The sequence below is a fragment of the Pseudophryne corroboree genome, chromosome 4 (genome assembly GCF_028390025.1).
Source record: "Pseudophryne corroboree isolate aPseCor3 chromosome 4, aPseCor3.hap2, whole genome shotgun sequence".
In the NCBI taxonomy this organism is placed as follows: domain Eukaryota; kingdom Metazoa; phylum Chordata; class Amphibia; order Anura; family Myobatrachidae; genus Pseudophryne; species Pseudophryne corroboree.
The window spans coordinates 725,633,875-725,657,351 of NC_086447.1; the positions used below are offsets into that span (position 1 = coordinate 725,633,875).

The 23,477-nt window shown below is 49.2% G+C and overlaps 1 protein-coding gene across 1 annotated transcript in view; it reads right to left on the bottom strand.

The window, feature by feature from the left end:
* MTR (5-methyltetrahydrofolate-homocysteine methyltransferase) overlaps positions 1–23,477 on the bottom strand; it is a 224,570-nt gene that overhangs the window by 127,968 nt on the left and 73,125 nt on the right. The window contains exons 17-18 of the mRNA XM_063918059.1: positions 23,056–23,172; positions 8,112–8,252 (exon numbers count right to left, since the gene is read on the bottom strand). Coding sequence (XP_063774129.1) covers positions 8,112–8,252; positions 23,056–23,172 — 258 coding nt within the window. The remainder of the gene's footprint in view (positions 1–8,111; positions 8,253–23,055; positions 23,173–23,477) is intronic.

Genomic DNA, 23,477 nt, shown 5'->3' on the forward strand with positions numbered 1-23,477 from the left:
AATCGTGCTAGATTCTCCACATTAAAAGATAGCAGGCAATGTCTATGAAACAGTATGCATAAAGTATCCTGCACTCCGCTACAATTGTGCCTCCTCTTTCTGAAGTTCTATGTAGTCTGACAGCTGGTATTTAATAACTATCAATCTCTACTGTTGCTGCTGGATGTTTCAATTACTCGCCACACTGTAAGTGGATGCCTTGCACACTGCTACAATTGTGTCCATCCCTTGCTGAGCTTCTACCTGGTGTAGCAGCTAGTGCCCTGTATCTGCATTAGTCTTGGCCGCTTTCACTGCCAAGTTCCATTTATGTGACTCAATGCAATTTATGAGGTTGCCAACAATACGCTGGTAGCAGAGGAATTTATTTCTCAGTTCAGATAAAAATAAGAATTTACTCACCGGTAATTCTATTTCTCGTAGTCCGTAGTGGATGCTGGGGACTCCGTAAGGACCATGGGGAATAGACGGGCTCCGCAGGAGACTGGGCACTCTAAAAGAAAGATTAGGTACTATCTGGTGTGCACTGGCTCCTCCCTCTATGCCCCTCCTCCAGACCTCAGTTAGGGAAACTGTGCCCGGAAGAGCTGACACTACAAGGAAAGGATTAGGAATCCAGGGTAAGACTCATACCAGCCACACCGTATAACTTGTGATAACCATACCCAGTTAACAGTATGAACAACAACTGAGCCTCAATCAACGGATGGCTCATAACAATAACCCTTTAGTAAGCAATAACTATATACACGTATTGCAGAAGAAGTCCGCACTTGGAGACGGGCGCCCAGCATCCACTACGGACTACGAGAAATAGAATTACCGGTGACTAAATTCTTATTTTCTCTGACGTCCTAGTGGATGCTGGGGACTCCGTAAGGACCATGGGGATTATACCAAAGCTCCCAAACGGGCGGGAGAGTGCGGACGACTCTGCAGCACCGAATGAGCAAACTCAAGGTCCTCCTCAGCCAGGGTATCAAACTTGTAGAACTTAGCAAATGTATTTGAACCCGACCAAGTAGCAGCTCGGCAAAGCTGTAAAGCCGAGACCCCTCGGGCAGCCGCCCAAGAAGAGCCCACCTTCCTTGTGGAATGGGCTTTTACTGATTTTGGATGCAGCAATCCAGCCGCAGAGTGAGCCAGCTGAATCTTGCTACAGATCCAGCGAGCAATAGTCTGCTTCGAAGCAGGAGCGCCAACCTTGTTGGCTGCATACAGAATAAACAGCGAGTCAGACTTTCTGACTCCCGCCGTTCTGGAAACATAAATTTTCAAAGCCCGGACTACGTCCAGCAACTTGGAATCCTCCAAGTCCCTAGTAGCCGCAGGCACCACAATAGGTTGGTTCAAATGAAACAATGATACCACCTTAGGGAGAAATTGGGGACGAGTCCTCAATTCTGCCCTGTCCATATGGAAGATCAGATAGGGGCTTTTACATGACAAAGCCGCCAATTCTGACACACGCCTAGCCGAAGCTAAGGCCAATAGCATGACCACTTTCTACGTGAGATATTTTAGCTCCACGGTCTTAAGTGGCTCAAACCAGTGGGATTTCAGGAAATCCAACACAACGTTAAGATCCCAAGGTGCCACTGGTGGCACAAAAGGAGTCTGAATATGCGTCTGAACCTCAGGCAGTGAAGCCAGTTCTTTTTGAAAGAAAATGGATAGGGCAAGATCTGAACCTTTATGGACCCTAATTTGAGGCCCATAGTCACACCTGACTGTAGGAAATGCAGAAAACGACCCAACTGGAAGTCCTCTGTAGGGGCCTTCCTGGCCTCACACCAAGCAACATATTTCCGCCATATGCGGTAATAATGCTTTGCTGTCACATCCTTCCTAGCTCTTATCAGCGTAGGAATTACTTCATCCGGTATACCCTTTTCCGCTAGGATCCGGCGTTCAACCGCCATGCCGTCAAACGCAGCCGCGGTAAGTCTTTGAACAGACAGGGCCCCCGCTGCAACAGGTCCTATCTGAGAGGCAGAGGCCATGGGTCCTCTGTGACCATCTCTTGAAGTTCTGGGTACCAAGACCTTCTTGGCCAATCCGGAACAATGAGTATCGTTCTCACTCCTCTTTTTTTTTACTATTCTCAGTACCTTGTGTATGAGAGGAAGAGGAGGAAACACATATACCGACTGGAACACCCACGGAGTTACCAGTGCGTCCACAGCTAGCGCCTGAGGGTCCCTTGACCTGGCGCAATATTTTTTTTAGATTTTTGTTTAGGCGGGACGCCATCATGTTCACCTGTGGCCGTTCCCACCGATTTGCAATCTGCTCGAAGACTTCTTGATGAAGTCCCCACTCTCCCGGGTGGAGGTCGAGCCTGCTGAGGAAGTCTGCTTCCCAGTTGTCCACTCCCGGAATGAACACTGCTGACAGTGCTCGTACGTGATTTTCCGCCCAACGAAGAATCCTTGTGGCTTCCGCCATCGCCACCCTGCTTCTTGTGCCGCCCTGTCGGTTTACATGGGCGACTGCCATGATGTTGTCTGACTGAATCAGCACTGGTTGGTCTCGAAGCAGGGGCTCCGCGTGACTCAGGGCGTTGTATATGGCCCTTAATTCCAGTATGTTTATGTGCAGACGAGTCTCCTGACTTGACCACAGCCCCTGGAAGTTTCTTCCCTGAGTGACTGCCCCCCATCCGCGGAGGCTTGCATCCGTGGTCACCAGGACCCAGTCTTGTATGCCGAACCTGCGGCCCTCGAGAAGATGAGCACTCTGCAGCCACCACAGAAGAGACACCCTGGCCCTCGGGGACAGGGCGATCAGCCGATGCATCTGAAGATGCGATCCGGACCACTTGTCCAACAGATCCCACTGAAAAATCCTGGCATGGAACCTGCCGAAAGGAATGGCTTCGTATGACGCTACCATCTTTCCCAGGACTCGCGTGCAGTGATGCACCGACACCTGCTTTGGTTTCAGGAGATCCCTGACCATGGTCACTAACTCCTGAGCCTTCTCCTCCGGGAGAAATACCTTCTTCTGTTCTGTGTCCAGAATCATGCCCAGGAAGGGCAGACGCGTCGTAGGATTCAGCTGCGACTTTGGAATATTCAGAATCCAGCCGTGCCATAGCAACACTTCCTGAGAGTGCGCTACGCTGACCAACAACTGCTCTCTGGACCTCGCCTTTATGAGGAGATCGTCCAAGTACAGGATAACTGTAACTCCTTGCTTCCGGAGGAGTACCATCATCTCCGCCATTACCTTGGTAAAGACTCTCTGTGCCATGGATAGACCAAACGGCAACGTCTGGAATTGGTAATGACAGTCTTGTACCACAAACCTGAGGTACTCCTGGTGAGGCGGATAAATGGGGACATGCAAGTACGCATCCTTGATGTCCAGAGATACCATAAAATCCCCCTCTTCAAGGCTGGCAATGACCGCTCTGAGCGATTCCATTTTGAACTTGAACTTTTTCATGTAAATGCAAGGATTTTAAATTTAGAATGGGTCTTACCGAACCGTCCGGTTTCGGTACCACAAACAGTGTGGAATAGTAACCCCTTCCCTGCTGAAGGGGGGGTACCATTATTATCACTTGCTGGAGGTACAGCTTGTGAATAGCCGTCAGGACTATCTCCCTCCCCATGGGAGAAGCTGGCAAAGCGGATTTTAGGTAACGGTGAGGGGGCGTCACTTCGAATTCCAGCTTGTATCCCTGAGATACAATTTGTATAGCCCAAGGATCCACTTGTGAGCGAACCCACTGGTTGCAGAAAATTCGGAGACGCGCCCCCACCGCTCCTGGCTCCGCCAGTGGAGCCCCAGCGTCATGCGGTGGACTTAGTGGAAGCAGGGGAGGACTTTTGTTCCTGAGAACTGGCTGCATGGTGCAGCTTCTTTCCTCTACCCCTGCCTCTGGCAAGAAAGGATGCACCTCTGACTCTCTTGCTTTTTTGAGAACGAAAGGACTGCATTTGGTAATACGGTGCTATCTTAGGCTGTGAGGAAACCTGTGGCAAGAAAGTCGACTTTCCAGCTGTCGCTGTGGATACGAGGTCCGAGAGACCGTCCCCAAACAATTCCTCACCCTTATAAGGCAAAACCTCCATGTGTTTTTTAGAGTCGGCATCCCCTGTCCATTGCCGAGTCCATAAGACCCTCCTGGCAGAAATGGACATTGCATTTATTCGAGAGCCCAGCAGGCAAATGTCCCTCTGGGCATCCCGCATATATAAGACGACATCTTTAATATGGCTAAGTGTTAGCAATACGGTATCCCTGTCCAGGGTATCCAACCCCTCTGACAGAGTATCTGTCCATGCTGGAACAGCACTGCACATCCAAGCTGAAGCAATAGCCGGTCTCAGTAGAGTACCAGACTGTGTATACACAGACTTCAAGATACCTTCCTGCTTCCTATCCGCAGGTTCCTTTAGGGCGGCCGTATCCTGAGACGGCAGGGCCACTCTTTTAGATAAGCGCGTCAGGGCCTTGTCAACCCTAGGGGAGGATTCCCAGCGTAACCTATCCGTTGGCGGGAAAGGGTACGCCATTAGTATTCTCTTGGGAATCACCACTTTCTTATCAGGGGAAGACCACGCTTCTTCACATAACTCATTTAATTCATGTGACGGGGGAAAAGTCACTGGCTGCTTTTTCTCCCCAAACATATTTACCCTCTTGTCAGGGACAGGGTCAGCCTCTGAAATGTGTAATACATTTTTCATTGCAATAATCATGTATCGGATGGCCTTAGTCATTTTGGGCTGTAATAGTGCCTCATCCTCGTCGACGCTGGAGTCGGACTCCGTGTCGACATCTGTGTCAACCAACTGAGATAGTGGGCGTTTTTGAGACGCTGACGGCCTCTGAGGCGCCTAGGCAGGCCCGGGTTGAGAGCCCGGCTGTCCCCCGGCAGCAACATAATCAAATCTCTTATGTAATGAGTTTACATTGTCATTTAAGACCTTCCACATATCCATCCAATCAGGTGTCGGCACCAAATTTATCTGCACTTGCTCCGCCTCCACGTAACCCTCCTCATCAAACATGTCGACACAGCCGCACCGACACACAGCACACACACAGGGAATGCTCTGACTGAGGACAGGACCCCACAAGGTCTATGGGGAGACAGAGAAAGAGTATGCCAGCACACACCACAGCGCTATATACACAGGGATACACACTACCAGAAGTGAATTTTTCCCAATAGCTGCTGTATCAATACACCTTTTGCCTAAATTTATGTGCCCCCCTCCCCTCTCTTTTTACCCTCCTAGTGCCAGGAAACTGCAGGGGAGAGCCTGGGGAGCGTCCTTCCAGCGGTGCTGTGAAGAGAAATGGCGCTGGTGTGCTGAGGAAGAAGGCCCCGCCCCCTCAGCGGCGGGCTTCTGTCCCGCTGTTTCTGACTAAAAAATGGCGGGGGTTTTACACATATACAGCCACAGACTGTATTATGTGTCTTTTTTATGCCAAAGGTATTCTTATTGCTGCCCAGCGCCCCCCCCCCCCCAGTGCCCTGCACCCTACAGTGACCGGAGGGTGTGGTGTGCAGTGGGAGCAATGGCGCACAGCTGCGGTGCTGTGCGCTACCTTAATGAAGACAGGAGTCTTCAGCCGCCGATTTCATCACCAACTTCTGATCTTCTGGCTCTGCGAGGGGGACGGCGGCGCGGCTCCGGGAACGGACGACCGAGGACCTTTGCCTGTGTTCGAACCCTCTGGAGCTAATGGTGTCCAGTAGCCTAAGAAGCGCAACCTAGCTGTGAACAGGTACGTTTGCTTCTCTCCCCTCGGTCCCACGTAGCAGTGAGTCTGTTGCCAGCAGATCTCACTGAAAATAAAAAACCTAACATTACTTTCTTTACTAGCAGGCTCAGGAGAGCCCATTAGGTGCAACCAGCTCTGGCTGGGCACAGATTCTAACTGAGGTCTGGAGGAGGGGCATAGAGGGAGGAGCCAGTGCACACCAGATAGTACCTAATCTTTCTTTTGGAGTGCCCAGTCTCCTGCGGAGCCCGTCTATTCCCCATGGTCCTTACGGAGTCCCCAGCATCCACTAGGACGTCAGAGAAATTAAACTTTCCCTTTCACTTCCCTCTTAAGTATTTAGGTTCTTAGCACTGTCCAATAGTGTGCATATAAATTATATATATACATTCACATACAGTTTGATTCCCAGGCCAACCTTTTAGATTTATTGAGGCTGTACTTTAACTTAGTACCAAGGGCTGGTGAGGTAGGATTCCATATCTACTTCAGCCACCCTATACTGCAGCCCACTGATTAATTCAAACTACTTTCAGTTACGGTATTCTGGGACTCTTTCCCTTATAGTCTTTTGCCTAAACCTCCATCCCTTCTCAGAAGCAGATATAAATAGCAGTATATAGAATGCAGCTGTACTGAAGGGAATGTAATGGTAGCCAGAGGGATCTGTCTTTACTCAACTTAGTTCAGCGTTTACTTTACAAAGGCAGTCTCTCTACTAGTGAGTTCCTATGACTGGCCTTCTCTACTTACAGTCATTGCCTCTCCTTCCTTTCTGAGCCAAATAGCTTTCTGCTTAATATTCAATAACATTACAGTTAATGGAGCTTTATATAACGGGCCATACAGTGCTGGGTCCCACACTTGAGTATATAGTGATTAAATCATGCAGTGGCCCATAAGACGTAAATACGTATATTGCCTCCTTTGAACTTTAACAAGTTCACTGTGTTGAGCTAAACTTTCTTGGATTCATTTAGGGTAACTCTCCCTTGCAAGTGAATAAAGTCTGCAGTCAATGTTTCTAAATTACTGCTCCTTCTATATGCTCACTACAATGTTAACACTCCCATTCTCTGATTTATACTGTGGCTAGGTATGCATTAAGCCCTTGCAGTGGAATATCCTCCTCACAGATAGATTTTTTGTAATTTAGCTGGGAGGTCTATAATGAGTGCTATGTCCCTCAGTGTGCTGGCAATGCGGTAAATTAAAGGTGCACTTACACTCCTCGGTAGCGCAGACGGCTGGAATACACTCCCCCGACTCCTCCCCTCGGCTTGTTGGCAGGCTTGAATGGGGCAGATGACCTCTGTTATAGGCGGCACTTCTGATCTGCACTGCCCTCTTGCTAGAGGCGGTCCCGCCCTGGCTTCCCTCGGTCACTATGGAGCTATGCACCTGCCTCCTGTTGCTTGTGATCTACATCACTGGGGATGGCCGGAACGGGGCGTCCTCAACACCGCCTCCCGCCACCCTCGACTTCAGCGCAGACCGCGGCACTGCTTCCCCGGCTTCCGCTCTGCAATCAGCGGCCCCTTCCAGCTCCCGCAGCCAGGTATGCCCGGTGCCGGTACGCTACACTATCCCAGCAGCGCCACCGCCGCTCCTTACAGCAGCGCTCTGGAGACAGTGTGCGCACTCTACCCGGGGGAACAGCAGTCTGGCTTTTTGCCTGCAGGGAGCTCTATTTATTCCCCTCCAGACCCCGGCTCGTGCAGCTCTCTTCCCGCCTAAGCCGCGTGCTACTCCCCCCTGTCAGTAGCTAATATAGCGCTCGCGATCCCTCCAGAAGTTTCTGTCAGAGCCTCACACAATGGTCACTGACAGCTGTTACTGAGCCCATGCAGCCCCCTTCTCTCTGTTTTCTATGCTGCTCTACCATAAGCCACAAAGTTAAGCACCCCTGCACCTATTTTACATCAACTATACAATTCTATAAATTATAAATATTTATTTCATAAAAATCTACTATCAAACCTGCATATACTCATATCTTATACATATATACTGTATATATACCATTAAATTATATCCATAGATATATACACACACATTCTTACGGTAACCATGTATAGATTACATATTATAATTATGATTCATTTCTAATGAATTAATCTACTAATGGTATGAACTTTCATATTATGAATTTTAAATGAAGTAAATTATATATGTACACATATATACACATATCCCAAACTATCCACCAATTCATGGCTAAAAACAATAACCATAGTCCATGTTACGCTATCTATAGAACTTATCACTTTACAGAAAATAGCAAATTACAGTATATTGATTGCTGAACTCTACCAGACACACATGTAGGAATTTGTGTTTATTAAGTCAATATTTTTCCTATGTACCTGCGCATATTTAAGAAGTTTATCTGTTGCTTCTGGATCCTTGTTCCAAATGAGATCTTCACACAGCTGAAGGAGTTCTTTGTCTATATCGTCATACACTGGAAGGTTGCCTGCATTTACTATCCCCATGTCCATGCCAATCTACAGAAGACACGGAAATGTTACCATGCAGCATACATGCTACATGCTCCAACACAGCAAATCAAGATGTAGTGCAGTGGTTCTCAAACTGTGTGCCATGGCACCTTGGGGTGCCTCAGGACACTTGCAGGGGTGCCCTGGGTTGGTGGTCCAGGACCAATTAAAATTATTTATGGTCAAATGTAATAGGCAAAACCAGTGTGGGTGTTTGTTAATCCTAAAATATAAGGACAAACAGAAGCAAATCTTGTCCCTCACCACACACTTAAACCTAAGGATGATATATAAACATAATGTAGTTAATTTATTATTTCTTTCTAAATTTCTCAATAAGAAACTTCTGGCCTAGGGATGCCGTGAAAAAACTTCTGATACTCTAGGGCGCCGTGATTCAAAAAAGTTTGAGAACCACTGATTGTAGTGTCACCTCTATAAGCCACACTGAAGACCAGTAATTCCTAAATGGATCTGTAACTTGAAGTTCACTTGTTACCTATTGTAGATATGATGCCTCAGTATCTGCTTCTCCAACCCCTGCTGGCACATCTGCAAGGGGTTAATGTGCCTTTCGGTTGCTTAGCAACCACCGCCAGCAGGAGCGCTACAAGGAGAGCGGGAAGAGACAGACCCTGGGGATTGGCCGAAGGAGAGCGGGCCTAAGAGGAGGCGGGGTTGGCGTCGAGAGTCCGGCCCGGCTGAGGAGGGAGAAGAGAGGACGTAACGCGCTGCCGCTGAGAAGGAAGAAGAAACCTGTTGCGCTGCTGCTGAACGGAACGAAGAGAGAGAAGCCGCGCTCAGCGTTCTGAGAGCCAGCGGAGATGGTGCGCAGAGAGGGGGAGAGAGCATCCACAGAACGGAGCCAAGCGCCGCCAGACACTGCTGCTGGAATGGAGAGCTGCAGTGCAGAGGAACAGATGGAGGAGCGGAGCAGTAGAGAGTGAAGGTACCACCAGAATACCATTAGCCACCACACAGACAGTCCTCTCACCCCTTTCTCTCCCACTGCTGATCATGGGGAGGCATATCACCCAGGAGCTAGGACATCCAAACCTCCTACTCAAGCCCACTTATTTGCTAATGCCAGAGAAGGGGGTTACGTACCATCACTAAATAAAGCCTCTCCACAGCAATAGTAACTGCATTGAAGTTGTAACCTAGGTTACCACACTACCTCAGCCCTTTACCAGCCAAATAATGACACCGCAGGCACTTATACCAGTATATTGACACAAGCTGGCCTCAGCGGAGCATCACCATCAACTTGCACCTTTTGTATTAACCGGTATCCTTTCACGCACCGGAACCACAACCAGAGGCAGTGTTCAAAGTTACACCAAATCTCCAACCTTAGCCCTCTGAGATACAGTTTGTGATTGTTCACTAGCCATTACAGTCAGTCTCATTAGCGCCGTCTACTGTGAGCAGGAGTTATCAAACCTACTTGCTAGAAAGCAGGGATAAACTTTTACAGTGATTGTGTTGCCTCAATCTGTACTTGAACTTTTCAGGACATTCTATAGGGCCAGAGACTCCCTTATTTGAATTCATAGCGCCATCTAGTGGCTCATTAATATACTGTTTGAACTTTCGTAAAACAGCTTTTCTAAAATGAAAGTGTGAGCACTGACGTTCTGAAAAACATTCATGTTGATGTTGTGATATGTTTTATTATGCAATTGATATGTTATACGAGATAATGTGCCTTACCGAAATGTGCCAGGTTTATTAACCAGCAACTCAAGTTACTTGAAACGGTGACTACCTTCTTGCAATAAATCTTGTTACCGTGTCCCACCGTAGTGATCTTTGTGCACTTTGGGGTGTTGTCCTAACAGGGGTATTTCCGTCCTTCTGCCCAAATTCCACACAGGTGTTCCAAACCGATCTCGGCAGGGGTCGCGGCAAGTGAGGACAAGACGACCCGACAGGCCGCAAGTGGACAGGTGTGACATTCCTGGTACGCTAACATATTACATTTTTAGCGTACCAGGATTTTCACACATGTCCAGTTGCGGCCTGTCGGGTCGTCCTGTCCTCACTTGCCGCGACGCCTGCCGAGATCTGTTTGGAACACCTGTGTAGAATTTGGGCAGAAGGACGGAGAAACCAAAGTATGAACAACACCCCAAAGTGCACAATGATCAAAGCGGTGGGACACGGTAACAAGATTTCTCTTACATCCTAGAGGATACTGGGGACTCCAAAAGGACCATGGTGTATAGACGGGATCCGCAGGAGCTTGGGCACACTAAAAAGACTTTGACTGGGTGTGAACTGGCTCCTCCCTCTATGCCCCTCCTCCAGACCTTAGTTAGACTTTGTGCCCAGGAGTGACTGGACTCACACTAGGGGAGCTCTACTGAGTTTCTCTAGAAAAGACTTTTGTTAGGTTTTTTATTTTCAGGGAGACCTGCTACCTACAGGCTCCCTGCATCGTGGGACTGAGGGGAGAGAAGTCAGACCTACTTCTACTTGGTTAAGGGCTCTGCTTCTTAGGCTACTGGACACCATTAGCTCCAGAGGGTTCGATCACTTGGTTCGCCTAGCTGCTTGTTCCCGGAGCCGCGCCGTCACCCCCCTCACAGAAGCCAGAAGAAAGAAGCCGGGTGAGTATGAGAAGATCCGAAGACATCAGACGGCAGAAGACTTCAGTAACGAGGTACAGCGCAGCGGTAGCGCTGCGCTCCATGCTCCCACACACAGATAAATTGGTGCTTGTTTATAATTAAAGGCAGCGCTATCATCATATATTATATTGGTGATATATGGGCGCTGGGGTGTGAGCTGGCATACTCCCTCTATGTTTTTTCTCTCCGGGCTTCCCTGTGGGTCTGTCCCCTGGTTTGGGCAGTGTGTGTGTGGGTGTGTCGGCACTACGTGTCGGCATGTCTGAGGCTGAGTATTCCTCCCCAGAGGAGGTTACGGGGGGCGCAGAAAAGGGGCTGGAAATGGTTCTGTCGGCACAGCTGACACCTGATTTGGTTACTATGTTGAGTACACTTAATGCAAATGTGGCCTCATTGTCTAAGAGGTTGGATAAATCTGAGTCTCAGACACAAGTATGGAGGAAATCCATGGAGGATGCTTTGACTCAGGTGCAGACCCCTTCAGGGTCACAAAAGCGTTTACCCAGATGGTAGATACGGATACCGACACGGATTCTGATTCCGATGTCGATTTCAATGAGGATACTTTACACCCAAGGCTAGTTAAGAGTATCGATTGTGGCTATTAAAGATGTTTTACGTATCTCCGACGAACCTGCGGTGCAGGAAACAAGGATTTGTTTATTTACAGGGAAAAGACCTGAGGTGAAGTTTCCCCCCTCTCATGAAATGAATGCTCTTTGTGAAAAGGCTTGGGAGTCACCAGACAAGAGATTGCAGATTCCCAAGAGAATTTTCATGGCGTATCCTTTCCCCTCTGATGACAGGGAAAAGTGGGAGTAGTCTCCGAATGTCGACAAGGCTCTATCCCGTTTGTCTAAGAAGGTGGCGCTTCCGTCCCGACACGGCAGCTCTCAAGTATCCGGCGGATCGCAAGCTGGAAACGTCTCTGAAGGCCATTTTCGTTAATACGGGTGCATTGCTCAGACCTGCTGTGGCGTCGGTATGGGTGAGTAGTGCTATTGCTAAATGGGCTGATAATTTAGCTTCTGATATGGATACCCTTGATAGAGATAATATTCTTTTGACTCTTGGTTATATCAAGGACGCTGCAGATTACCTGAAGGATGCGGCGAGGGATGTTGGTTCTCTTGGGATCAAGAGCCAATGCCATGGCGGTCTCGGCCAGGAGGGCGCTGTGGGTCCATCAATGGAATGCTGATGCCGACTCCAAGAAAAATATGGAAGCTCTTCCCCAAAGGTAGTGTCTTGTTTGGTGACGGCCTGGCTGACCTGGTGTCTATCGCGACTGCGGGTAAGTCATATTTTCTTTCTTATGTTCCTGCACAACAGAAAAAGGCACCCCATCAGCAGATGCAGTCCTTTCGACCCAATAAATACAAGCGAGGATGGGGCTCGTCCTTCCTCGCTTCAAAGGGTAAAGGAAGGGGAAGGAAGTCGCCTGCAGTATCAGGCACCCAGGACCAAAAGTCCTCCCCCGCCTCTACCAAGTCGACCTCATGACGCTGGGGCTCCCCTGCGGGAGTCCGGGCCGGTGGGGGGCCATCTACGGATCTTCAGTCAGGTCTGGGTTCAATCAGGCCTGGATCCTTGGGTCCTAGACATAGTGTCTCAGGGATACAAGCTGGAGTTTCAGGAGATGCCCCCTCACCGCTTTTTCATTTCGGCCTTGCCAGTGTCTCTTCCGGAAAGAGAGGTGGTAAATGCTGCGATACAAAAGTTGTGTCAACAGAGGGTCATTGTTCCCGTTCCCCCGTCCCAACGGGGGGAGGGGTTCTATTCGAGCCTCTTTGTCGTACCGAGGCCGGACGGTTCGGTCAGACTGATTCTGAACCTAAAATCCCTCAATCCATACTTGAAAGTTTTCAAGTTCAAGATGGAATCTCTTCGAGCTGTGATCTCCAGCCTAGAAGGGGGGGGGGGATTTTATGGCGTCAGTCGACATAAAGGACGCCTACTTACACGTCCCGATATATCCTCCGCATCAGGTTTTCCTGAGATTTGCGGTGCAGGATTGTCATTACCAATTTCAGACGTTGCCGTTTGGGCTTTCCACGGCCCCGAGGGTTTTCACCAAGGTCATGGCAGAAATGATGGTTCTCCTTCGCAAGCAAGGGGTTACAATTATCCCGTACTTGGACGATCTCCTGATAAAGGCGAGGTCCAAGGAACAGTTGTTAAAAAATGTGGATCTGTCTCTGTCGGTTCTGCGACAACACGGTTGGGTTCTAAAATTGCCAAAGTCTTAGTTGATCCCGGCCACTCTGCTGCCCTTTCTGGGCATGATTCTAGACACGGAGTTACAGAGTGTTTCTTCCGGAAGACAAAGCTCTGGAAATACAGACAATGGTCAGGGAGCTTCTGAGACAGACAAGTGTGTCGATTCATCAATGTACTCGGGTTCTGGGGAAGATGGTTGCGGCTTACGAAGCCATTACGTTTGGCAGGTTTCAAGCCCGGGTGTTTCAGTGGGATCTGCTGAACAAATGGTCCGGGTCTCACCTGCACATGCACCGGAAAATAAGTCTATCTTCCAGGGACAGGATTTCTCTCCTGTGGTGGCTATCTAGAGGGACGCCGATTCGGAATCCAGGACTGGGTCCTGCTGACAACAGATGCAAGTCTCCGAGGCTGGGGCGCAGTCACGCAAGGAAGAAATTTCCAGGGAAAATGGTCAAACCAGGAATCTTGTCTCCACATAAATGTTCTCGAGTTAAGAGCCATTTACAACGGCCTGCTACAAGCAAAGGGCCTTCTTCAGGGTCGTCCTGTCCTGATCCAGTCGGACAACATGACAGCAGTGGCGTACGTAAACCGCCAAGGGGGAACAAGGCGCAGGGCGGCTATGGCGGAGGCCACAGAATCCTTCGCTGGGCGGAACAGCACGTGAGCGCTCTGTCAGCAGTCTTCCTCCCGAACGTGGACAAATGGGAAGCAGACTTCCTCAGCAGACACGATCTCCATCCGGGAGAGTGGGCTCTTCACCAAGAGGTATTTGCAGAAGTGACGGGGCGTTGGGGAATTCCTCTGATAGACATGATGGCGTCTCGCCTCAACAAGAAGCTTCCGAGGTATTGTTCCAGGTCAAGAGACCCCCAAGCCAGTGCAGTGGACGCCCTGGTAACTCCGTGGGTGTTACAGTCGGTATATGTGTTCCTCCGCTTCCTCTCATTCCCAAGGTGCTGGGGATCATACGACGAACAAGAGTTCAGGCGATACTCGTCGTTCCAGACTGGCCACGCAGGGCCTGGTATCCGGACCTTCGGGAACTGCTTGTGGAAGATCCTTGGTCGCTTCCTCTAAGAGAGGACTTGTTACTGCAGGGGCCCTGCGTGTTACCGGACTTACCGCGGCTGCGTTTGACGCCGTGGAAGTTGAGCGCCAAATCTTAGCTCGAAAAGGTATTCCTGCGGAGGTCATCCCCACTCTCCTTAAGGCTAGGAAGGAGGTTACGGCAAAACATTATCACCGTATTTGGAGAAAGTATGTTTTGTGGTGTGAAACCAAAGCTGCTCCTGCGGAGGAATTTTGCTTGGGTCGGTTTCTCCATTTTTTGCAGGCAGGCGTCGATGCAGGCCTGAAATTGGGTTCCATCAAAGTGCAGATTTCGGCTTTATCTATTTTCTTTCAAAAGGAATTGGCCGTCCTTCCAGAGGTTCAGACTTTCGTGAAGAGAGTGCTGCATATCCATCATCCATTTGTGCCGCCTGTGGCGCCGTGGGATCTTGAAGTGGTGTTGCAGTTTCTTATGTCTCACTGGTTTGAACCTTTGCGTAAGGTTGAGTTAAAGTTTCTCACTTGGAAGGTGGTCATGCTTTTGGCTCTGGCGTCTGCCAGGCGAGTGTCAGAGTTGGCGGCCTTATCTCACAAGAGTCCATATTTGATATTCCATTCGGATAGAGCAGAATTGAGGTCTCGTCAACAATTTCTGCCGAAGGTGGTTTCTTCATTTCACATGTGGTGCCTGTGGCTACAGATGCGGTGGCGGTTCCAAAGTCTCTTGATGTTGTACGAGCTTTAAAAATTTACGTCGCCAGAACGGCTCTTACCAGGAAAACAGAGGCTTTGTTTGTCCTGTATGCTTCCAACAAGATTGGAAATCCAGCTTCCAAGCAAACTATTGCACGCTGGATTTGTTTACGATTCAGCAAGCTCATTCTTCAGCTGGGCTACCGTTGCCGAAGTCAGTAAAGGACCATTCTACCAGAAAAGTGGGCTCATCTTGGGCGGCTGCCCGAGGGGTCTCGGCACTTCAGCTTTGTCGAGCAGCTACGTGGTCGGGTTCAAACACCTTTGCTAAGTTTTACAAGTTTGATACCCTGGCTGATGAGGACCTCATGTTTGCTCAATCGGTGCTGCAGAGTCGTCCGCACTCTCCCGCCCGTTCTGGAGCTTTGGTATAGACCCCATGGTCCTTTTGGAGTCCCCAGCATCCTCTAGGATGTAAAAGAAAATAGGATTTTAGTACCTACTGGTAAATCCTTTTCTCCTAGTCCGTAGAGGATGCTGGGCGCCCATCCCAGTGCGGACTATTACTTGCAGTGTATTATTACTGGTTAACTTTGTTTACACGCGGGTTGTGTATTAGTTATACTCAGCTTGTTGATGTTGTTAATTCATACTGTTATCTGGTTTCCTGATACTCCGGTTGTACGGTATGTTTGTGGTGTGAGCTGGTAGGTTTCTCGCCCTTAGTTTAAACAAAAATTCTTTCCTCTAAATGTCCGTCTCTCCTGGGCACAGTTCCTATAACTGAGGTCTGCAGGAGGGGCATAGAGGGAGCAGCCAGTTCACACCCACTTTAAGTCTTTTTAGTGTGCCCAAGCTCCTGCGGATCCCGTCTATACCCCATGGTCCTTTTGGAGTCCCCAGCATCCTCTACGGACTAGGAGAAAAGGATTTAATGGTAGGTACGAAAATCCTATTTTATTGCAAGAAGGTAGTCACCGTTTCAAGTAACTTGAGTTGCTGGTTAATAGACCTGGCACATTTCAGTAAGGCACATTATCTCGTATCACATATCAATTGCATAATAAACATATCACAACATCAACATGAATGTTTTTCAGATCATCAGTGCTCACACTATCATTTTAGAAAAGCTGTTTTAGAAAAGTTCAAACAGTATATTAATGAGCCACTAGATGGCACTATGAATTTCAAATAAGGGAGTCTCTGGCCCTATAGAATGTCCTGAAAAGTTCAAGTATAGATTGAGGCAACACATAATCACTGTAAAAGTTTATCCCTGCTTTCTAGCAAGTAGGTTTGATAACTCCTGCTCACAGCAGACGGCGCTAATGAGACTGACTGTAATGGCTAGTGAACAATCACAAACGGTATCTCAGAGGGCTAAGGCTGGAGATTGGGTATAAAACTTTGAACACTGCCTCTGGTTGGGGTTCCGGTGCGTGAAAGGATACCTGGTTAATACACAAAGGCGCAAGTTGATGGTGATGCTCCGCTGAGGCCAGCTTGTGTCAATATACTGGTCTAAGTGCCTTCGGTGTCATTATTTGGCTGGTAAAGGGCTGAGGTAGTGTGGTAACCTAGGTTAACTTCGATGCAGTTTACTATTGCTGTGGAGAGGCTTTATTTAGTGAGGGTACATAACCCCCTATTCTGGCATTAGCAAATAAGTGGGCTTGAGTAGGAGGTTTGGATGTCCTAGCTCCCGGGTGATATGCATCCCCCTGATCAGCAGTGGGAGAGAAAGGGGTGAGAGGACTGTCTGTGTAGTGGCTAACGGTATTCTGGTGGTACCTTCACTCCTTACTGCTCCCCTCCTCCGTCTGTTCCTCTGCACTGCAGCTCTCCGTCCCAGCAGCAATGTTTGGTGGCACTTGGCTCCATTCTGTGGATGCTCTCTCCCCCTGTCTGCGCACCCCCTCCGCTGGCAATCAGAACACTGAGCGCGGCTTCTCTCTTTTCCCCAGCGGCAGCGTGACTTCTCCTCCTGCACTGCACGGCGCCTCTCGGTTCAGCAGCAGTGCCACAGATTTCTTCTCCCTTCTCAGCGGCAGCGCGTCCCGTCCTCTCTTATCTCTCCTCAGCCGGGCCGGACTCTCGGGCGCCAACCCCGCCTCCTCTTCGACCCGCTCTCCTTCGGCCAATCCCCAGGGTCTGTCTCTTCCCGCTCTCCTTGTAGCGCGTCTGCTGGCGGTGGTTGCCTAGCAACAGAAAGGCACACTAACCCCTTGCAGATGTGCCAGCAGGGGTTGGAGAAGCAGATACTGGGGCATCATATAGACATGCAGAACAGTTTAAAAAAAAAATAAGAATTTACTCACCGGTAATTCTATTTCTCGTAGTCCGTAGTGGATGCTGGGAACTCCGTAAGGACCATGGGGAATAGCGGGCTCCGAAGGAGGCTGGGCACTCTAGAATGATTTACGACTACCTGGTGTGCACTGGCTCCTCCCACTATGACCCTCCTCCAAGCCTCAGTTAGGACACTGTGCCCGGACGAGCTGACATAATAAGGAAGGATTTAGAATCCCGGGTAAGACTCTTACCAGCCACACCAATCACACCGTACAACTCGTGATACTATATCCAGTTTGACAGTATGAAAACAACTGAGCCTCTCAACAGATGGCTCAACAATAACCCTTTAGTTAACAATAACTATTTACAAGTATTGCAGACAATCCGCACTTGGGATGGGCGCCCAGCATCCACTACGGACTACGAGAAATAGAATTATCGGTAAGTAAATTCTTATTTTCTCTGACGTCCTAGTGGATGCTGGGAACTCCGTAAGGACCATGGGGATTATACCAAAGCTCTCAAACGGGCGGGAGAGTGCGGATGACTCTGCAGCACCGAATGAGAGAACTCCAGGTCCTCCTCAGCCAGGGTATCAAATTTGTAGAATTTTGCAAACGTGTTTGCCCCTGACCAAGTAGCTGCTCGGCAAAGTTGTAAAGCCGAGACCCCTCGGGCAGCCGCCCAAGATGAGCCCACCTTCCTTGTGGAATGGGCATTTACAGATTTTGGCTGTGGCAGGCCTGCCACAGAATGTGCAAGCTGAATTGTACTACAAATCCAGCGAGCAATAGACTGCTTAGAAGCAGGAGCACCCAGCTTGTTGGGTGCATACAGGATAAACAGCGAGTCAGATTTTCTGACTCCAGCCGTCCTGGAAACATATATTTTCAGGGCCCTGACAACGTCTAGCAACTTGGAGTCCTCCAATTCCCTAGTAGCCGCAGGCACCACAATAGGCTGGTTCAGGTGAAACGCTGACACCACCTTAGGGAGAAATTGGGGACGAGTCCTCAATTCTGCCCTATCCATATGGAAAATCAGATAAGGGCTTTTACATGATAAAGCCGCCAATTCTGACACTCGCCTGGCTGAAGCCAAGGCCAATAACATGACCACTTTCCACGCGAGATATTTCAGATCCACGGTTTTTAGTGGCTCAAACCAATGTGATTTTAAGAAACTCAACATCACGTTGAGATCCCAAGGTGCCACAGGAGGCACAAACGGGGGCTGAATATGCAGCACTCCTTTCACAAATGTCTGAACTTCAGGTACTGAAGCTAGTTCTTTTTGAAAGAAAATCGACAGAGCCGAGATCTGTACTTTAATGGAGCCTAGTTTTAGGCCCATATTCACTCCTGCTTGCAGGAAATGCAGAAATCGAACTAGTTGAAATTCCTCTGTTGGGGCCTTTTTGGCCTCGCACCATGCAACATATTTCCGCCATATGCGGTGATAATGCTTTGCCGTAACATCTTTCCTGGCCTTAATAAGCGTAGGAATGACTTCTTCCGGAATACCCTTTTCCTTTAGGATCCGGTGTTCAACCGCCATGCCGTCAAACGCAGCCGCGCTAAGTCTTGGAACAGACAGGGCCCCTGCTGTAGCAGGTCCTGTCTGAGCGGTAGAGGCCACGGGTCCTCTGAGAGCATCTCTTGAAGTTCCGGGTACCACGCTCGTCTTGGCCAATCCGGAACCACGAGAATTGTGTTTACTCCTCGCTTTCTTATTATTCTCAATACCTTTGGTATGAGAGGCAGAGGAGGGAACACATAAACCGACTGGTACACCCACGGTGTCACTAGAGCGTCCACAGCTATCGCCTGAGGGTCCCTTGACCTAGCGCAATATCTTTTTAACTTTTTGTTGAGGCGGGACGCCAACATGTCCACCTGTGGTTTTTCCCAACGGTTTACCAGCATCTGGAAGACTTCTGGATGAAGTCCCCACTCTCCCGGGTGGAGGTCGTGTCTGCTGAGGAAGTCTGTTTCCCAGTTGTCCACTCCCAGAATGAACACTGCTGACAGTGCTAGTACATGATTCTCCGCCCATCGGAGAATTCTTGTGGCTTCTGCCATCGCCATCCTGCTTCTTGTGCCGCCCTGTCGATTTACATGGGCGACTGCCGTGATGTTGTCTGACTGGATCAGCACCGGCTGGTGTAGGAGCAGGGATTTTGCTTGACTTAGGGCATTGTAGATGGCCCTTAGTTCCAGAATATTTATGTGAAGGGAAGTCTCCTGACTCGACCATAGTCCTTGGAAGTTTCTTCCCTGTGTGACTGCCCCCCAGCCTCGAAGGCTGGCATCCGTGGTCACCAGGACCCAGTCTTGTATGCCGAACCTGCGGCCCTCTAGAAGATAGGCACTCTGCAGCCACCACAGTAGAGACACCCTGGTTCTTGGAGACAGGGTTATTAAGCGATGCATCTGAAGATGCGATCCGGACCACTGGTCCAACAGGTCCCACTGAAAGATTCTGGCATGGAACCTGCCGAAGGGAATTGCTTCGTAAGAAGCCACCATCTTTCCCAGGACCCGCGTGCAGCGATGCACTGATACCTGTTTTGGTTTCAGGAGGTCTCTGACTAGAGATGACAACTCCCTGGCTTTCTCCTCCGGGAGAAACACTTTTTTCTGGACTGTATCCAGAATCATACCCAGGAACAGTAGCCGTGTCGTCGGAACCAGCTGTGACTTCGGGATATTCAGAATCCAGCCGTGCTGGTGCAGCACCTCCTGAGATAGTGCTACTCCCACCAACAACTGTACCTTGGACCTCGCTTTTATTAGGAGATCGTCCAAGTACGGGATAATTAAAACTCCCTTTTTTCGAAGGAGTATCATCATTTCCGCCATAACCTTGGTAAATACCCTCGGTGCCGTGGACAGTCCAAACGGCAGTGTCTGGAATTGGTAATGGCAATCCTGTACCACAAATCTGAGGTACTCCTGGTGAGGATGGTAAATGGGGACATGCAAGTAAGCATCCTTGATGTCCAGGGATACCATGTAATCCCCCTCGTCCAGGCTCGCAATAACCGCCCTAAGCGATTCCATCTTGAACTTGAATTTTTTTATGTATGTGTTCAAGGATTTCAAATTTAAAATGGGTCTCACCGAACCGTCCGGTTTCGGTACCACAAATAGTGTGGAATAGTAACCCCGGCCTTGTTGAAGTAGGGGTACCTTGATTATCACCTGCTGGGAATACAGCTTGTGAATTGCCGCTAGCACCGCCTCCCTGTCTGAGGGAGCAATCGGCAAGGCAGATTTTAGGAACCGGTGGGGTGGAGACGCCTCGAATTCCAGTTTGTACCCCTGAGATACTATTTGAAGGATCCAGGGATCCACCTGTGAGCGAGCCCACTGATCGCTGAAATTCTTGAGGCGGCCCCCCACCGTACCTGGCTCCGCCTGTGGATCCCCACCGTCACGCGGCGGACTTGGCAGAAGAAGCGGGGGAGGACTTTTGCTCCTGGGAACCTGCTGTTTGTTGCAGCCTTTTTCCCCTACCTCTGCCTCTGGATAGAAAAGACCCGCCTTTTCCACGCCTGTTTTTCTGGGTCCGAAAGGACTGAACCTGATAAAACGGCGCCTTCTTAGGCTGTGAGGGGACATGGGGTAAAAATGCTGACTTCCCAGACGTTGCTGTGGAAACTAGGTCCGAGAGACCATCCCCAAATAATTCCTCACCCTTATATGGCAACACTTCCATGTGCCTTTTAGAATCTGCATCTCCTGTCCACTGGCGAGTCCATAAGCCTCTCCTAGCAGAAATGGACAATGCACTTACTTTAGATGCCAGTCGGCAGATTTCCCTCTGTGCATCTCTCATATATAAGACTGAGACTTTTATATGGTCTATGGTTAACAGGATCGTGTCTCTGTCTAATGTGTCAATATTTTCTGACAGTTTATCTGACCACGCAGCGGCAGCACTGCACATCCAAGCTGACGCAATAGCTGGCCTAAGTATAATGCCTGAGTGTGTATATACAGACTTCAGGATCGCCTCCTGCTTTCTATCAGCAGGTTCCTTGAGGGCGGCCGTATCCGGAGACGGTAGTGCCACCTTTTTAGACAAACGTGTGAGCGCTTTATCCACCCTAGGAGGTGTTTCCCAACGTGACCTATCCTCTGGCGGGAAAGGGAACGCCATTAGTACCTTCTTAGGAATTACCAATTTTTTATCAGGGAAAGCCCACGCTTCTTCACATACTTCATTTAATTCATCTGATGGGGGAAAAACTACGGGTAGTTTTTTCTCCCCAAACATAATACCCTTTTTAGTGGTACCTGTATTTATATCAGAAATGTGTAACACCTCTTTCATTGCCTCAATCATGCAGTGAATGGCCTTAGTGGGCATCAGGTTAGACTCATCGTCGTCGACACTGGTGTCAGTATCAGTGTCGACATCTGGGTCTGCGGTCTGAGGTAGCGGGCGTTTTAGAGCCCCTGATGACCTGTGCGACGCCTGGACAGGCACGAGCTGAGAAGTCGGCTGTCCCACATTTGGCATGTCGTCAAATTTCTTATGTAAGGAGTCTATACGTGCACTCATTTCTTTCCATAAGCTCAACCACTCAGGTGTCTGCCCCGCAGGGGGTGACATCCCTTCTAAAGGCATCTGCTCCGTCTCCACATCATTATCCTCATCAAACATGTTGACACAGCCGTACCGACACACCGCACACACACAAGGAATGCTCCGAGGACAGGACCCACAAAAGCCCTTTGGGGGGACAGAGTGAGAGTATGCCAGCACACACCAGAGCGCTATATAATGCAGGGACTAACTGAGTTATGTCCCCTATAGCTGCTTTTTCTATATAATTTATACTGCGCCTAAATTTAGTGCCCCCCCTCTCTGTTTTTACCCTTTTCTGTAGTGTAGACTGCAGGGGAGAGCCAGGGAGCTTCCTTCCAGCGGATCTGTGAAGGAGAAATGGCGCCAGTGTGCTGTGGGAGATAGCTCCGCCCCTTTTCCGCGGACTATTCTCCCGCTTTTTCCTATATCCTGGCAGGGGTATTTTCCACATATATAGCCTCTGGGGCTATATATTGTGGTATTTTTGCCAGCCAAGGTGTTATTATTGCTTCTCAGGGCGCCCCCCCCCCCAGCACCCTGCACCCTCAGTGACCGGAGTGTGAAGTGTGTCTGAGGAGCAATGGCGCACAGCTGCAGTGCTGTGCGCTACCTTGGTGAAGACTGATGTCTTCTGCCGCCGATTTTCCGGACCTCTTCTTGCTTCTGGCTCTGTAAGGGGGACGGCGGCGCGGCTCCGGGACCGAACACCAAGGACTGGGCCTGCGGTCGATCCCTCTGGAGCTAATGGTGTCCAGTAGCCTAAGAAGCCCAATCCGGCTGCAAGCAGGCGAGTTCGCTTCTTCTCCCCTTAGTCCCTCGCTGCAGTGAGCCTGTTGCAGCAGGTCTCACTGAAAATAAAAAACCTAAATCTATACTTTCTTTCTAAGGGCTCAGGAGAGCCCCTAGTGTGCATCCAACCTCGGCCGGGCACAAAATCTAACTGAGGCTTGGAGGAGGGTCATAGTGGGAGGAGCCAGTGCACACCAGGTAGTCATAAATCTTTCTAGAGTGCCCAGCCTCCTTCGGAGCCTGCTATTCCCCATGGTCCTTACTGAGTTCCCAGCATCCACTAGGACGTCAGAGAAATAACCATTTGTGCCTCCGTGATGTCACCAGGTTTCTAATCAATGGGTATTGGTTTAACCCAAAAATAAAAAAGGCTGCAATGTGTCTAGGTGACTGTTCATAGAACATATTAAACTAAAATGAGGGAAGAGAATCAAGCAGAAAACGGCCATTGCAATCAAATTTACTCAGTTTTGTATTTCCAATTTTTACTAGTATCCCTTGGACTTCTCTAAATAAATGGTTACCTTAATAGCATGGTAAAGAAAAACTCCATGCATCGCTTCTCGAATTGCTTCCATCCCTCGAAATGAGAAAGAAAGGTTGGAGAGGCCACCGCTGACCTTCGCTCCTTTCAGGGTTTCCTAGCAATCAACAAAGCAGACAGATAACTTGTACATACTGTAACAATATTGTGTACAAATGGTGCATGTTTTATAATAGACATATGGAGAAATGTCACTCTGTAAAAATTAATAGAAGGGCAACGCCAATGGGTACCCAATTTCTGCAACCTATGGAGCACTAGTGAGTTCTCCAACTTCACCAAAAAGAAATACTGTAGAATTAAAAACAAGATAGTATCTCCAGCGCTGAGAAGGGTATTTTATAGATCTCCAATAAGGATGTAGTTGGGATCGCAGCACTCGGGATCCCAGCAGTCAGAATG